An 18819-nucleotide genomic window follows, 5' to 3' on the forward strand; every position below is an offset into this window, starting at 1 on the left:
ATTGTTATTGTCACCTCTGGCAGCTGCAGTAATAAATAACTGCTGGCAAGTGTCTTCAATAGACATCTCAAGAACAAGGCTTTTCACTAGTAGATGAACTCTGAGCAGGTCAAGGGGACATGCCCTACCAGAGAGCTTCTAGACCAGTGATTCTCAACCTGTGGGTCACAACCCCTCTGAGAGCAGCATGTCAGATATCCTGCATCTGCTATCTACATTATGATTTCTAACAGTAGCAAAATTACAGTTATGAAGTAGCAATGAAAGAGTTTTATAGTTGGGGATAACCACAACATGAGGAACTGTATTAAAGGGTCGCAGCATTAGGAAGGTTGAGAACCAGTGCTCTAGACAGATTAAATAGTGACAATTTAGCAGGCTAGGATTTTTAGAGAAATTCCAAACCTTTCTCACCTTCCATGATTACCAAGCTACAAGTTTTGAAAGCTACCTTGACATGGAGGTTAAAAAAAAAAAAAAAAGGGATGGGAATAAGACAAGCTAAAACACATTACTCTGATCCACCTACTTCTATTGAAAAAGCATTCTTAGAATTACTGAAAGCCTTTGGTTCATTTCCAGAGTTTGAAAATTTGATTTTGACAATTTTGCTATTATTCTCCTTGCAAGTTAACCTCAGTTAGGACAGAGGCTTCATGAAAGGATTCCACTCCATGCTAGATTGTTGTCTGGCTGGATCTTGTGTAAGCAACCGCAGTTGCTCTCAGTTCATGAGCGCATGAGTCCTGTCATGTCCAGAAGACACTGTTTTGCTTCAGTCCTCTATGACCTCTGGCTCTTACAACCTTTCTACCCCCTCTTCTAGGGTAATCTCAGAGCTCTGGGTAAGACATAAGATACAGACGTCCCATTTGTGGCTGAGTACCCCATAATCCCTTATTCTCTGCACTTCCACCAGTTCTAAGTTTTTTTTATTAATCGCCATCCATTATTTTTAAATAGTTAGTTATCAAATTACTATCATTTAGATTCTGCTTAAATACATGAAAATGACAATGCTTACATTAAACTGGCAACTGTCCTCTCATCTATTCAAACCTTTCAAAAACTGGGTATGACAACTTAAAATGCACAAAAAGAGAGATACACAGCGAAAATTCAATTACTGTTTTGATATCAGCATTCTGAAATTGGGCTATAATCACATCACACACACATTTAGAAATCTGAGCAGCTCAGACTAAAACCACAAGTCCATAGATTGTACACAAAGAACTCTATAACTAGACCGCTGCCTACATTTTCCATTTGTCAGCTCACCACCAGGTAATAAGCAAAGCCTCTGCTGGCTTGGCCCCTCCTGTGACTGACTCACTGCAGCACCCAGAGGAACACAGACAACTGCACACAGGAGCTCAGTGACACCCACCAGTGCACATGCATACCTCAACCTACTGGGTATTTAAGGATTCTTTCTTTATCAACTGGTAAGCTTTTTAAAAGTGAAAACTTAATAAGATTTAAATTTTTTCAAATAACTTTGAGTAATTTTTCTCCACTCAAAATTAAAACACTCAATTTTACACATAAAGGCAAATTAGCACTTAAAAAATATTTTGTTAACTTGTTTCAATTAGTTCAGGGGCTACAATAAGACAATTTAAACTATCTGTCTTAGCCTCTGGTTGAGTTTAACCTCTCATGCTATTTTAATATGAGGGACTGCTACAAAGTAGGTAGCAAAATGAATATATAAAATTATGTTCTGACAACCATGTTTTTTGCTTAGATTTATACAAGGTTATTACTCAAGCAACCAACTCTATACAAATAAACATGGAAGCTTCACATACCAAATAAACAGAAACAAGAAACCCAAGGCCAAGCACATCTTCAACTGTATTTAACTTCACAGACTTTTAATGTTATCTCAGCATATTCACTCTATTCTCCATATAGGCCTACTCTTTTCTTAAATTCAATTAAAACCTAAAAGCCAACCTAGCTTCAAATTCAAACTAAATACTGAAAGGTATTTTACCCATTTTTAAATTCCCATTTGGGCTCCAACATGCTGACATCAGTAAGAAAGATACATCAATAACCTCCCTAAGATGGAAAATTTCCTATTTTCATTTTCTAACATAAGCCATATCAAGACCCAAATGGACACAGACGCAAAATATGGCTGTTTTAGTGTATCAGAATAGAGAAAACGATCCATGCTTTTTTCTGAATGTTTCTCTAAAAATAACATAGTTTCACAGAATAAAAATAAGGCGAGCCCTTCATGCACAGTCTACAAACAATTCCTTAACACAGCGAGGATACTTTCGTCATATACTCAAGGGTATTAAGCTTCTTGGTGGCCTTCTTTCTTCCAACCCCACACATCAGCATATAGATTAATAAAGAGCTGAGCTGGGGATGTGGCTCAGTGGTAAAATACTTGCCTGGCATGCTCATGGCCCTGGTTTGAATCCCTAGTACCACTTAAAATAAAAAGCACAGAGATAGTGATAATAATATTGAGTAACCAGATAGACTATGATACATAAAGTACTGTAACTAAGAACAGTCTATTCCAAATGTTCAGTGCTCATACTTAACACCAAACTCACTTAACTCCTAAGCTAAACTACATTAAAGAACTATTTAAACCCAATGACTCTAACCTTTCAATTTATATAAACAAAAAAGACAAGGAGGTAAATCTACTCTAGCTAACAGAGCTGCTAAGTTCAAGACAAGGGGGAAAAATCGCAAACAAAGGCTCACTTGTCATTCAATAGAGAGGAAAAACAATTTTCCTTGGAAAGAAAATTAAGAAACACCATTCTGTCGGTATGGAGAATATCAAATTAGACACTAGGAGAAAAGCACTGGGCACTGAGACCAAGTTCAGCGACTTTAAGGTGTATCCTGTTGGGTTACCACACCAACTCTACAGATGATTTGAGTTTAAACCAATACAATCTTATCACAACATAGTTAATTCCTTTCCTCTACACTACACCCATATATCTTAAAATAAACAATTTTATTTATTTATTTTGCTGAGCTGAAAGCTCCAAAATACCATACCTTCTACTCCCATTTTCCCTTCAAACTAATCTGGTAAGAACTTTCTAGCTATGAGTCTAACAGTCATTCTCTTAGGACACAGGGAGGACAAGCCTTTGCCTAGAGCCAAACTGAACAGAACAGTTCTCAAATGCACTATCAGCAGCCAATGAGTCCTCGGAGTCTGTTACAACAAAGAATGGCTTGTAGAGGAGAGGGCATGTCTCAATCTTAGACCCACATACAGGAATGTGAAACCACCCAAGAATCAGTCCTGATGATGTCTTCTTGGCCTAGCAGTTTACCACACATTGACACTCAATGCAGTCTGCTACGATACAAACCTTTAAGAGGAGTCCATAAAATGTCCTAAGCTTATAGACTCTCACTGATTATTTAAGATAGGGAGGCCACAATGACTAAACATTCATTTTCTAACTTCTATGCAACAGATATAGTTTGGTATTATGGGCATTCTCCAACATTCAAATTTGCTCATTTCAAAACTGAAGGGGAAAAAAACGAAGTATCATTTATAAACTAATTAACAAAAAAATCTAGAAATTAAATTGTACCATAAAGCCTTTTGCAGAAATTCTAGAAAGATTCTCTCAAGTAACCTAGTTTTGCCTGAGACCAACAGGAAGGTTCTCTAGGGAAATCTACACAGTAAGAGCTCTCATATCCAAATGTGTAGAGAAACAAAAGTCCCCTCCCCCTACAAAAGCAACGCATGAATTTTGGAAGATTAGCATTCACTGTGAACTCCTTGGAGGAAGGCCAAGGTCTGTCCTGGATACTTCCAACAAATCAGAGTATGCATTCATCACTAGCTGGAAAGCAGCCACCCTCCTTCACAAACTGAGAAGGAAAAACCCATCTAGAAAGCACTAAACCCCCAGATCATGGCACAACAAATAGCTTTTTCAAACAGCTTTATGGTTTGCAGAGGGCTCATCACAAGCAATATCATGCTACCCTCACTTTCTCGATATAAAATTCAGGTTTAGGGCCAGTGAGATGGCTCAGTGGGTAAAGGTGATTGTCACCCAATGATGCAAGCCTGATGACCTGAGTTTGATCCCAGAAATCCATACAAAGGTGCAAAGAGAGAACCCACACCAGAGTCGTCCTTTGACCTATGTGTACTGTAGAACAATGCATAACACACTACACATCAGAAACAATACTCTCTCTCTCTCATTCACTCAGAGAGAGAGAGAGAGAGAGAGAGAGAGAGAGATAGAAAGGCATGCACTACTTTTAAAAAGTAGGTTGGAAAGGTTCAGTAATCTTGCAAAATGGCAACACCAATGTACAACTCTAACCTGCACTCTCAATCTCACACTCTTTAGAATATGCAGTGAGATTTAAGAAGGTGTGGGGGTGCCTAGATCAGCATCATGCACAGTGCATGAATAGACTCTTGATTCAACTGAGCACATGTTCTTATTTATTAACACACACATGCCATTTCAGTTCAAGTGTCTGAATGAGAAAAACGAAACCTTCCTTCTGACTGTGAATTTCAGTTTGTTATTATAACCAAGAATAGGCAATTTGGCCTTAAGAGGCCTCAGTTTGCAACCTGGCTCATGAGAAGAGGGAATTGGAGCCTTATCTACAGCTGCAACATGCTACTTAGATGGCATAAAACTGCAGAGAATCTGAGAGTCAGGTGTTGAGCACTGAGCTCAGCTGTCTACTAGACTGTAGTGGCCAGGGATGAAGAGGGTCACAAAGGAGGGCAGTAGGAACTGTAGTCAGATCAGTAGAGTCGGCAAACCCAAAGTACTCAGACGTCCATAAACTTAAGCAATACTGTGTAACCAGCAATGTTGTCTCAAGTGTCATAAACTTTATGCTATGCACAAATTTTCAAAATTCCCCCAGATGCTGTCTCTATGTAGATAGTATATAATCATACAAAACATTTCTAGATAGTATAGACCAACTTAAAACTGAAAGACAAATAGCAAAATAGAACAAACAGATGCAAAATAAAATCCTGAATATACAAAGACTGTGAAAATCAATAAAACACAAAAATTTGTAAGACAAAACAAACCAACCAAGCCAACCCACTAACAGGAAAATAAAAATAACCAATATACAGACAATATGTTCACTCACTGATAATCCTACAAATGCAAATGAGATGCGATTTTTTTCATTTATGTGACTGTCAAAGATAAAAATGGTGCTCAAATTTTACTATAGAATTTTCCAATCTATGAACACAGACCTGCTTTCTGTTTACTTGTCTTCTTTATCTTTTTTTTTGTAGCAATATTTTGTGATTTTTCAGGCTTTAAGCTTTTCTTCTCCTTGGTTAAACTTATTTCTAAATATTGAAATCATTTTATGGCATTATAAGTGAATTTTTTTCTTAATTTCCTTCTTAATTTGTTCATAGCTAGTGTATAAAAATGCTAGTATTCTATGTGTTGATCTTATATTCTGGAACTTCGCCAAATTCATTTACTAATTTTAATTTTTGATGTATAGTCATTAGGATTTTTCCATATATAAGGTCACGTTATCAATGTTCAAGGATCATTTTCCCTTCCTTTCCAATTTGGATGACTGTTCTTTTTCAAAGTGTCTGGAATTCTATGTCAATGTTGAAAAGTGGTGAAATTTAAAAAAAAATTGGGTGTTCAAAATTCATGCCAGACAATATGAATAAATAAATAAATATTCCACAGGCTAGTGTATAGTTTAGTGGTGTATGGTTACCTTGCAAGTATGAGGAGGCACTGGGTTCAATCCCAAGCAAGGGAGGAGAGAAAGGAGAGCAGAGAAAGAGGAGGGAGAAAAGACAAGAAATTCTATTCTGTTGACCCGAAGCTGTCCCCTACTGGGCCTTTACTGCCACTTTACCATAAGCACTGCAGGGTAAGGACACACAGATGGAGCTTTATCAAAACCCTTTGGAAGAAGATTTTTGAGTTGCCCCATGTGTTAGGTATACATATTTCTTCTTCAGGCACTGAAGGACACTTCTACCTCTCAATGCCAAGCTCTCTCCGTGACTTCTGGTATCACTGCTCTAGACTCACCCTATTTGTTCATTAACAACCGCTGCCAACTATCCCAGGCCTAGTCTCTCAGATGACAGGCCACATCTGCTCCCAGAAAAAAAACAGCTAGAACTTAATTCTGTACATTGCCCACTTTCCATTTCTGCCCAGACAGTGTTAGCTATAACAAGTAGTAAGTTTTGTTATAATCGAATTTTATGAGCTATCACAGCAAAATCATCTTCACACTCAGAAATGCTCACTAAGTAATGTCAAACAGAGCTTGTGAGTCCATCTCAACACCAGAAAGGCCCTCCTGATATGTTCTTACAACCTGAAAGAGTATGATCTAAAGTATAACCAAACCTATACTTACCTCTAGGAAAAACATACATTAAAGTATGACCACCTTACTTTACAATAGTAATCTGATGTCCCATTAACTTTAGCCAGAATGCATCCTCTTGATTAGTTTTATACAAGCTTGTACCTTAAGACATTCTGCACCTAGTAAATTGTCAATGAAACGAAAGAAATAGAAATTCTGAATTATGACATGTGGGTTATCTTTTACTATTTGTAACTGCTCTTTGCCGGGAGGGAGGGTGATATAATTTCAGTGCCAACTTATTTTGAAAGTCCAGCATATGCCATTACAGTAAAAAAAAAATTTCTTTACAAAAGTATTTTGAGTTGAAAGCTTTCAGTTTTGGAAATCTCTTATCTGCCTAAAAGCAGAGCAATCCCCCCTTTTCCCACCAGAAGAACTCAATTACCAACAATCTCCTTAATGAGGCTGATTCTTACTACCAGAAGTGAATCTCTACACCACAAAAGAGACACCATCACAAGTCTTTGATATCTTCCATATATTCTAAGAGCCCATTTATCATTCCACAAAAATAATAAATGACTTTCCCCAAAAGAGCCCTTCCCCACTTACTCCTTACCATTAAATTGGAAAGTAAGCCTCAAATTCTATCCATGACTTTGTTCCACAAATTTCTGTGACACTCTAATGTGCAGTGCCTCGAGGCCTGAACCTAAGAAGGTAGAGGAAATGCTTATCCTCCCTGACAATTTCACCAGGAACAACTCACTTTATTGACTACAGTTGAGAACCATGCTAAATTATCCAGTGCAGTCTAAGCAATTATATGATTAACATTCACACTTCCTCACTAAGTCATCTTGTTAAAGCTTCTTCTTAACGTAGTTTTCTTAGACTATTCGAGTTCTATCTTCCTAAGTGTAAGAGTACAAATAATTAGCTTCCCCTTTCCACATCTGATGAATTACAATGTAATTGATAAGTATTAGGAACACTACTCACTTTTTACAGTTTAAAAGCTCTCAAGAACAGTCAAGCTAAAGCACACAGTGACAAGATAGAGCAAGTTGCTATCTACTAAACACTGAGAAATGGGGGCTTCTGAAACAAAGTTAAAACACACACACACACACACACACACACACACACACACACACACACACACAACCACTCTTTACAGAACGTCACTGCCTCTCACCAGAATTTACTTAGAACTAATAAGATGATAATAAAAATAAAATGACAAATTATTCCAACTATACACAAGGATAGTCACCTTCTATGAAGGTGAGAAAAAAATATGCTAAAAGGACAAGCCCCTCCTCTGGGGTACAAGGTCCTAGGCTTCCACCCTTGGCATTTAATTCTGGTGTTAACCTCAACCAGCTAACCTTTCATGGGTCAGAGATCACAGGGATGTCACATGCCTACTGCCATTCTGGAAAATCACAAAGAGCCATGGCAGATCTGACTTCCAAATTCCAACTTGCTGTATCCAAATAAAATCATCTTGTCAAACTATACAACTACTTGACAAGTTTATCAATGACTTCTGCAGCTGTCCCTGGTTAAAATCTTTGTTAGACGGTGGGTAGTTCACTGGCTACCAAACAACCAAGTTGACTATTCAGCCCCATCCTAATACAGCGACAGCAACTAAAACTCAAGCCCTTTCTCACTTCCTCCAACTTAGAACATCTTTTTAAGAATGTGGATTCTGGTGCTCCCAAGAGTATACTTCCAGTCTTAGAACACAGTAAATGTCTAGTAGATGGGTGAATGAATAAAACAAGGAACATACTAATGGGAGGAACTCTAGCTGTTGCCTAAATAGATCAACCTTCATCAACTCCACATCTCCTTTCACCTCTCCATCTTCACCTCCAGTCCCTGTAGTTAAAGCAGTACTATACTACACATGCTCCTGCTCATTTCACAGCTGCTGCTGTAGTACAATGCAATAACTTATTGTGTTTATTTTTGTACAAGGAAGACATAACTGTTTCACACCTTATTTTTTTCCCTCAGTCATCTGATCTGTTTCCAGTTAAACTGGAGAGAAATGATGGCAGAAGGAAAGACTATTTATAGTCAAAGCATTGCCTAAATAAAAACCCATATAATGCCAAAGCCATCTTCAACGTTTACATTAGAATGGTGCAAGACAGAATTTCAACATCTATGCTTGCATCTTCATTATCACCAGTTACTAATTCACTATTGCCATTAATACATAATTTGTTGATTCCTACAAGCTACCAAATCCCCAGCCTCCCCTAAGCACAACAGCACCTGCTCGAAGCACTGAATCCAAACAGCCTCTCCTGTTCTTGAGACCTTTAGGGGTATGAGAAATTCTCCAGCATGCTTGTAAAACTAGGAACCAGGGACTAAAAAGGCCATGGAGAAAAGGCACCATGCAGAGCAATATCAAACTGGCACAACTTTTCTACAGCACAATCTGTGTATTAAAATTCATTTTAAAATAGACTTACTTTTTTTTTTAAAGGCAGGGTCTCACTTTATAGCCTAGGCTTGCCTTCAACTCACAGAGATCTACCTGTCTCTGCTTTCTGAGTTCTGGGATGAAAGGTATGCACCAACATACCTGGAACGATAATCTTTTGATAACCAAGTCCATAGGTAAACCAGAGCTATAGTTTAAAAACCTAGGTCTTGCGGGGCAGTGGTGGCGCATGCCTTTGATCCCAGCACTCAGGAGGCAGAGCCAGGTGGATCTCTGTGAACTCGAGGCCAGCCTGTTCTATAGAGCGAGATCCAGGACAGGCACCAAAACTACACAGAAAAATCCTGTCTTCTCAAAAACAAACAAACAAACAAAAACACAACCTAGATCTCCCCCTAAAACTTCTGTTGAAATTTAACTTCCAATGCACCAGCATTAAGAAGCCAGCTAGTGCTTAGGAAGTGATTAACAATATAGATGGGATTAATAACCTTAGAAAAATGACAAAGTATACCCTTTCTATCTTTTCTGCCCTTTGAGAATGCTTTGATTTAAAAAAAAAAAAAAAAGCATAATCCATAGAGCAGGCCCTGACCAGGAAGTGTCCAAGAGACTCTCCAAACATTACAAACTATTGCTATTGCCATTGGTTGCTCCTAGAGGTGGACAGTAAGTTCCTATTACTGGAGACATCCTGTATTTCTGACACAGGACCCAGAGGCTCCTGGGCTCCAACTGACCTGAATGCTTCTTCCCTGAGAACTAGTACCAGAAGTCACCATGAAAGCTTCCAAAGGAGCGAAGCAACAAACAGTTCTGCTCAGCTATGACACCTATGAGTGACATCAACAACCAATACGGCGTGATGACCCTTAAGGGTCAGTAGGGCCACTCATCCCTTGGGAATAACCAATAGTGTAGATGAAATTCTAAACGGTCTTAGTAAATAAGAAACGCAGAGCCAAATACGGAGTTAAAGCCTAAGAGATCAGAGCACTAGCGAAGCCCAAGACTACCTTTAGCTTACCAGTCGCTGCCATCCTTCCCCTGAGAGAGACACCTTCTCCTATGTGACCTGCCTTTTTATTGCCTTTCTGTTCTACCTTCTCATTGGCTCTAAACCCAACCACATGATTTCCTCGTCACTGCCTGTCTATACAGACCTCCAGGTCTCTACGGTTGGTACTGGGGTTAAAGGTTTGGGTCACCACTTAGTTGTGTCCTTGACCACACAGAGACTCCGCCTGCCATGTGATTGGATTAAGGGTGTGGGCTACCACCGCTGGACTTCTGCTAAATGGCTTGCTTTTAGCTCTGATCCCCAGGCAACTTTATTTATTAACATACAAATAAAAGCACATTTCAGCACAAATAAAATATCACCATACAATAGGTCTCTAATTGGACTTAAGACTTGTTCAACAAGAGTGAAATCATGCTTGGTACCAGAAGCCTAGCCAACCACTTGGGGCTAGTGAAGTCATGGATCTTGGAGAAGAACCTACAACCACCACTTTACTCAACCAGCATAATCTCTAACCACATTCTAAATATTTGTCCTTATAACCACAGGTAAGTGTAATGTTCACCCCTCATTAAGGAAACTTCTCTTTGTAATGATGAAGACCAGTACAGAAAATCACAACCAACCAAGATGCAGTTGTGGAGCCCAGTCCCAATGGATAGATCAATAAAACAAGTCCCACATCTAGGCTCAGGGATCCTTGCAGAAGAGGGGGCGGAAAGACTCTAAGAGCCAGGGGATCAGAAAGTTTGCTGGGAGATTGTGTCTCCTAGCAATGTCAGAAACTACACCCATACAATTTCACCAACATGAGCTGAACAAGGGCAACAACAAGAGATAGGCCAAAGTGGATGGGTAAGGGTGAGGGTTGATCATAAGGCCTCAGCCCTGCATAAAGAACCAAGGATTGCTGAGAGTGGGAGGAAATAGTCTTCCCAGGGAAGAGTACACCAACTGGTTACCCAATTCCAAATAGTCAGCCCTGAAAACATACAGACTAACATTATACTGTCTGAGAAGCTTATACTAGGAATATATGAGTATATACACATATACATGCAACAACAATTAATGAAAAAGGAGCCATGAATTTGAAAGAGAGTAAGGAAGGGTGTATGGGAGGGTTTGGAGAAAGGAAAGAGACAGGGAAATGATGTAATTATAGTATAATATCCACATAAGAAATTAAAAAAGAAAGGCAAGGCAAAGGATTAGTGCTTCTAACTCAAATAAGGCCACTACACAACTGCCATCACTGACTCCTATTTGCTGATTTTGGTGAATTATAAAAGGTACCCTCAGCAAGACTTTGCTCAAAGCAAACTAAAAATCACTGACAACATGGCCTTGCAATGAAGTTACTAAAGCTTTAGTTTTAGCCAGGCAAAGTTAAGATATGAAGAACTCCCTTTGACCAGAGAGAAAAACGATATATATGCATGTCTATATAAAATTTATTTATATTATATCCTATTTATTATATATTATAGTTATTTTTATTTTTATTATTTCCATATATTATATTGTTAGAACTTAGACACTACACATTGGCAAATATCATAAGATAGATTTGTTAATAAATGAGCATTTTTACTAAGCTCCAAGTGAAATAGAACCTGATGGCTGTACTACTACTTTCAAGAATAACACACAATTATGCAGCACAAAGTTAATATGGTAATTACAGTCTGGGTAAATTTGGCTTTCAGAATAAAATTAGGAACAGTAAAGAAACTATATACACAAAAGCTCATTTTGCTTATAGGTACACATAAGGGTTACTGTGCTAAGGCAAATTTTAATAATTTTCCTTGGGAGAACTAAAGAAGAAAACAGAATAGTAGCTGACCAATTGTGTTGTGTACTTAATGACCTTCATTAACTACGCATTAACAGTTCTTAATCCTATAATAGATTTTCTAATGAATTAAGTATTTTGTGCAATCACAAACATATTTTGCTTCACAACTGAATAAAACAAAAGAACTGTGGGGCTGGAGAGATGGCTCAGCCGCTGGGACTGCCAGCTGCCCTTGCAGAGGTCCCAGATTTGATTCCCAGCACCCACATGGCAGCTCACAACTGTCCTGAACTCCAGGTCCAGGGGACCTGATGGCTTCTTGTGGCCTCTGCAGGCACCAGGCATGCAAGTGGTGTACAAACACACATGCAAACAAAACACCCATATATGTAAAATAAAATTTAAATTAAAAATAATACAAGAATTATGATCAAATCTTGGGGAGAGGATTAAAGCTAAACACACACATATTTTGAAATGAATTTATAAACCTGAGTCTTTTATTATTGTATTTTTCTTTTTCATGTATTTAATTTCTGCATTAATCTTCTTAGTTTTTCTAATTTTAGTGTTATTTTTTATAATTCAAATATGGGAGTAAAATGTTTTTTGAAAAATCTTTAAGAGAAAACTTAAATAGCTCTTCCTAGGGGAAAAAGTCTATATGAAAAAAAAAATTAAGCTTGAAAGGTATATCAAAATACTAACATTAGTGATTTCTCAGTGGTGGGATTATATGTTTGACTAGAAATGTGAAAAGAATTTGGAATATCACAACTATTTTCTTTCTTAAAATTTTTTTAGATTTATGTATCTTTGGTTTATGTATATAGGTATTTTGCTGGTATCTTTCTTTGTCTGTGTACCACACGTATGCAGTGCCCATAGAGACTAGAAGAGGGTGTCAGATGCTCTGGAACTGGAGTTACAGACAGTTGTGGGCCATCATCGGGGTGCTGAAACCAAAGACAGATCCTCTGCAAGAACAACTTCACTACTAAGCTATCTCTCCGGCTCTCCTTTCTTTCTTCCTCCCCTTCCCTTCCCCAGGTGCTCTACCACTGAACTACATCTCCAAGCTAACGCAGTATTCTAATTCAGGAGTTCTCAACCTCAAATGACCCTTCACAGGGATCACATATCAGATATTCCGCATATAAGATATTTATATTACAATTCATAACAATTATGAAGTATCAATAAAAATAATTTTGTGGTTGGAGCTCACCACAACATGAGGACTACAGAAAGGGCCACAGCATTAGGAAAGTTGAGAACCACTATTTTAAATAAATCTCTTCAGAATGTATGGGACGTGGTCACCATAATCCTCAGGCCAGATTTTCTCCCTCTCTTACCCTTCAGTTACCTTCACAATCTTTAACTGAACTAATTAAGTTAACTGTGCACAGCTAAAAGCTTGAAGGAAATTCCTAAGAAGACTAAGCTACAAGATAACTGGCAGTTTTGTCTCCTAGTTTTTGGTTTGGTTGATGGTTTTGAGGCAGATTCTTATGTAGCTCAGCTGGCTGGAATTCTCCATGCGAACTTCAAAAGACAATGTCCAGCCAGGTGCTGTGACCACACCTGTTATCCAAGCACTCGGGAACTTCAAAAGACAATGTCCAGCCAGGTGCTGTGACCACGCCTGTTACCCAAGCACTCGGGAACTCAGGAGGTAGAAGCAAGGAAATCACAACTGAGGAAAGCCTGGGCTACAAAGCAAGACTGTCTCAAAAAAAAAAAAAGGTGGGGGGGGGGGGGGAAGAAAAGAAAAAAAAAAGGGGCCAATACTCCTTATTTTCCTTCTAATTCATCCAGGTAACTTAAAAATGTATGAATAAAATAAATGTCTAAAAGGGGCAACACATTTGAAGTATACTACAAACCTGGCTATAAGGTATGTTTATTTACTGATCAAAAAATAAAGCAAAACACAAATCCTGTTCATAGAAAATAGGTGGTACTCAAAAAAGTGTACTGATAAACTGATGCATGATTCAGAACCTATCTTCCCATCAAAATAAAGCTATACAGTGGTTATCCCCAGTGTGGCCCACGAAACCTATTTAGCAGTTGTAAGACATGTTTACTTTGCCACACCGCCCTTTGTGATGGCACTGGTAGTCTAAGGGAAGAACCTGGAAAATGCCAGGGAAACAAGTTCCTCTCCACATACGTTCTCCAGCAGAGAGGTCACCTCAAGGTCTACCATGGAGCAAACCAAATCCAAATGACCAACAATAGATGAGAGAGAGAGAGAGAGAGACAGAGACAGAGACAGAGACAGAGACAGAGACAGAGAGACAGACAGACAGACACTGACTGACCCCTGTCCTCACAGCTCAGTAAACTTAAATACACTGAAAAGCCACCCTATCTCTGCTGTGCCTACAACACAGGTTAACTCTCCCCGCTGCCCAATCCTGCCTCCTTCCATCTCCCACTAATGAAGAGCACTCCACAATAAACCTCCTGCCCATAAATCTCTTCCCAGAGATTATTTTCCAGGATCTAAGACAAATAACTAACACTATAAACTCCTTGGAACTGTCCTAATATACCCCCTTTAATATCTATCTTGCTTCATGTTTATGGTAGGGACTATAATCTCATTTTACATATGCAGAAACTAGGGTTAGATAACTTAAATAACTTGCTCAAGGAAATCGGAGGAACTAATTTAAAATGGGTCCTAAAATGCAAGGCAAACACTAATTACATCTACACAGACCTGTTAAGTGACTTAAGGTAGAGTTAGCTCAAAGGTTGTATTCAGAATGAATTGTGTGGTGAACCTTGTTCAGCCATGAAACAGGAATTTATAAAAGTGTAACTCAGGCCCACTGAAAATTGGATATACTATGATCAAGGTTTCAAATATTTTTAAAGCTGAAGAAGAAAAAAAAAGCAGAGGCCTAATGGAGTCAGAATTTCAGAATGAAACCAGTTGTAATCTACTGCCTGATTACTAGATTCTAAAAATAATGACCTACAATTCATGTTGTCCACCTACAATCATAATGTTCCAGTACGTGCACACAGATGTTTATTATGTGGGAAGACGATGGCACTTCCTCACATTAGTTTGTTTCCTCCAATCCTTGCAAAAGGCTTCATAAATTCATACCTAAAAAGTAGGGGCACAATATCCTTTGCATTCTTAGTCAAATGCATAACAGCTACCAGTTCAATTGCCTCGATCGACTCAGCCATACTGTAGTTTCCCCAAGCTTCCCCTGGCTAGCAATCTTCTCCATAGAGTGAGGAGTTATTTATACTTATAATGGACAGTTAAGAGCTAATATTACCCTGCTCTGGTAACTACAATGTGCTACACCTACAGGACATAAAACCACTCTATAAATTTGAAACAACTACTAGTTTTAACTGGTCATTAAGTTTACATGCAAATATATTAAAAACTGGCTTGATCAGAACAAACCATTTAAAATGTTAATAGATATGTAACATGCTCAGGCGAGCCTGAGAGCTATATAGCTAAGACTTTATCTCAACAACAAAAAGACTGCAAATATTTAATAATTGCTTTGAAAATTTTATAATAATAAAATCTAGTATCACAAGTAAAAACTTGAAATATACTTAGAAATACTAAAGTGGTCCAAAACTAATGTAATTTAAAATTTAAAAATAATTCAGTCTTTGAGCTGATGAGATGACTCAGTGGGTAAGAGCATTTACTCTAAAGCCTTACAACTTGAGTTCAATACCCAAAATCTACATGATGGAAGAAGAGAATCAACTTCAGAAAGTTGTTTTCTGACCTAGACAGGTATGCTATTTGAGTTAAAAAGAAAAAAGAAAAAAGTAAGCCTTTGTTGATTCTTAATAGTTCACACATGTCTATTGCCCCTTCCTCTAGATATTCACAAGTATCACCTCTCTCCCACACCTACACTATATATATATGCATATACGTATACATATATATACATATACACACACATGCATGTACATACTATATAGTGTGTGTGTATATATACATACATACACACACACACACACACACACACACACATATATATATATATATGCCCTGTATCTACAAAACATAAAAACCACTCTATAATTTGAAACAACTACTAGTTTTAACTGGTCATATATATATATATTTTTTTATAAAAATACATATAATCTATATATATATATATATATATATATATATAAAATTTCAAAAGCATTTGCAGTTTCTTTATTCATTTTGTGCAGGCCTCAGAACCCACATTAATAATACTGTCTTCAGAAGCATGGGGATGGTTCTTCCACTTGAGGTGAACTACTCACCAAGGCATCACCCATATTAGAACCAACAATGTGTGCCATAAAATTCAGCTCACTGCTCTGCAATCTGCAGCTTCTGACATTCTGGTTATGGCAATGTGGGGCCCCATTTCTTCCTCTTTCCGTCTAATAAAATAATGTTCTCGTCGGGCGGTGGTGGCGCACGCCTTTAATCCCAGCACTCGGGAGGCAGAGCCAGGCAGATCTCTGTGAGTTCGAGGCCAGCCTGGGCTACCAAGTGAGTTCCAGGAAAGGCGCAAAGCTACACAGAGAAACCCTGTCTCGAAAAACCAAAAACAAAAAAAAATAATAATGTTCTAATCAGAAATACATAGCTTTACACAGGTATACACAGTACTGCTAAATTTACCAGTTTAGTACTTCAAAAGAATAACAGGAGCATCATAACTGGCTTCATGTTTTCAAGCTAGGAGGTACCACCTGCCAAGTAAAAACATCCTCAATCACTTTAAAACACTTAAATCTTTCAGAGTGCGGTAAACCAGTACGGGAAGGAAGGCTTCGTGAGAACCAAGGATGCCCTAACTTGTAACCACCAGCGCAGTCCCTATTTAATATGCAGTACTGTTAACACTACAAATGATTAATAGTTCTAAATGAATAACTAATAGCTATTATTCACCAATCATCTATTATTTGCAACAAGCTTTACTGACCTTTACATAATAAGCCTTTAAAATAACAAGGACCAGGAACTTGATAGTAAAGGGTCACTGTAAGCGTCTTGCACAATAACCTCTAAGGGACCCCCATCAAGTTTGTACAGGAGGAAACTGAGGGTCAGAAAAACTGGCCTTTCTCCAGCTATCAAAGCTCGAAATGGTTAAGGCAGAGTCGACAGTATCCAGAATCTAAATACCTTCCTCTCTGCCACACAGACATCAAGAGAAGGTTAGAGCTAGGGAAGCAAGAACAGGCACAGGCGAGCCAAGAGTATTATCAAACATGCACAAACAGGGAAGTCCGCGACTGGTAATAAATAAATAAAACTTCCTACTTCCAAACGGCAGGGGCACAGCCACGGGGGCTGCTTCCAACAGCCTGGAGTCTCCTCTGGAAGCCCTGGGGAGCTCTTCTAAGTGCTGCGCCCTGTTTAAAGGGAGACGGTCTATATGGAGCATGGCTTCGGCAACTGGAAACCGTCTTCAAGGACAGAGGTAGCCATTACAACTATTCTCATCTACTCCCGTTAAAATACACACTCTCTTCCCTGCCGGACAGGAAAAAGTTTAAAAACTGTCCGAACACATGTCAAACACCAGGTCACGAAAACTGTTGTCTCCGTATCAGAAAACTCCCGTCACATCTCAGCTATCACCCACATGCCCTCCTGGAAAGGATCGTTCAGGCGCTCCCAATACGATCAGGCTTCTTTCAGAAAACAAATGTGAAACTATTATACAGGGGACTTTTTTTCTTTTCTTTTTTTTTTTAAACTCCAGGCTGGGAACGGAAGTCAAGTTCAGATTCTCTTCCTTCCTCAAGCGAGACGGAGAATTAGAAGAACACTCCCCTCATCTCACACACACACACACACACACACACACACACACACACACACACACACACACACACGAGAGGCAGAGACACAGAGACAGACAGACAGCGAGCATGCGAGAGAGCGCACACTTCTTGGCGTCAAGCTCTCCACCTGTGGCCGTCAAGGCGACAGGCCTCGATCTGTTGGGAACGGAGGCTTTTTCCTCATTGGAGGCAAAGGCGGGTGGGTCGGGGGGGGGGGGGGTGAGCAGGAAGTTTTCAGTCCGATCACTCTTAACTTGGTCCCCTTTGCTCGCTGGCTCGCTCGATCACCGGCTCGCACTAGCCCGGGGCACTCGGGGACTCCGCCCGCGCCGACACCACGGGGAGCAAGGCACGCACGAACCGTTCGCTCGGCCGCAGAGCCCCCCCGCGGGCGCCCCCCCTCTCTGAACCCCGAAGCCCAGCGGCGGGGTCCCCCGGCCCAGGCCACGCCGCTCCGCGTGGGGACCGCCAAGGGCCAGCCGCGGCGGGGCGGAGGGGCGGGGCGAGCACTTCCTGACTAGCATTGTCCACGCGCCGCCCGCGCCACCCGGGGCCCCGCCACCGCGCCCGCCCGCCCGCCCGCCCGTCGGGGAGGAAGTTGGCGCTCGCCCCGCCGCCGCTTGTCAGTCTTACCGTTCTTGGCGTCTCCCGCGGCTGCAGCCCCCGCAGCGACGGCGGCGTTGGCGGCGCCCGTGCCCGCACCTCCGGGGCCCGCCGCGCCGCCGGGGCTGCCTCCCGCGCCGGGTGACACCGCCCCGCAGCCCGCCGCCGCCGCCGCCGCCGCCGCCAGGGCCCCTCCGGCCGCCGCGCCCGTCGCACCCGCCGCACCCGCCGCCGCCAAGGCCCCGGCTCCATTTTCCTGCTCGTCGCCGCTGCTGTTGGCGCGCTTGTTTTTGCGGCCGCCTTTGCTGTTCTTGGGGTTGGGCATCTCCCCGGTCCGATCGAGGGAGGGTGGTGTCCCGGGGACCCGGCGCGCCCACGAAGGCTGGGCAGCGCCCCCCCCCCGACCCCCGGGGGCGGCTGCCGGAGAGCGCGGGGCCGGCCGCTCTCCCTCAGGCGCCCGCCCCGCCGTGCGGCCCGCGCCGCGCCATCCCGCTCGCCGCGCCCTCTCGCCCGCCCGCCCGCCCGCCCGTCGCCGCCGCCGCCGGCTTCCTTCCTGGAGCCGGCGCGGCCACCCGAGGCTCGCAGCCGCGCGGGGCGCAACGGGCCCGCGAGCGAGCGAGCCGAGCCGAGCGAGACGGCTCGGGGAGCCTGAGGGAAAAGGCGGGTCTCGGGCTTGTTTTGATTCGGCGGCGCTGA

General features: G+C 41.0%; 1 protein-coding gene across 2 annotated transcripts in view; it reads right to left on the reverse strand.

Annotated features, from left to right (window-relative positions):
• Positions 1–18597, reverse strand: part of Heca (hdc homolog, cell cycle regulator) — a 45243-nt gene extending 26646 nt beyond the window's left edge. The window contains exon 1 of one of the 2 annotated variants that reach the window (XM_052751102.1): positions 18154–18597. In XM_052751102.1, coding sequence (XP_052607062.1) covers positions 18154–18448 — 295 coding nt within the window. In that variant the 5' untranslated portion in view covers positions 18449–18597. Of the gene's footprint in view, positions 1–16993; positions 17133–18153 lie in introns of those variants that run through there. The other variant, XM_052751103.1, reaches the window with a different exon arrangement.
• Positions 18598–18819: the final 222 nt, after the last annotated feature.

Source organism: Peromyscus californicus, unplaced genomic scaffold (assembly GCF_007827085.1).
Source record: "Peromyscus californicus insignis strain IS unplaced genomic scaffold, ASM782708v3 Scaffold_22__1_contigs__length_63687245, whole genome shotgun sequence".
Classification (NCBI taxonomy): Eukaryota; Metazoa; Chordata; class Mammalia; order Rodentia; family Cricetidae; genus Peromyscus; species Peromyscus californicus.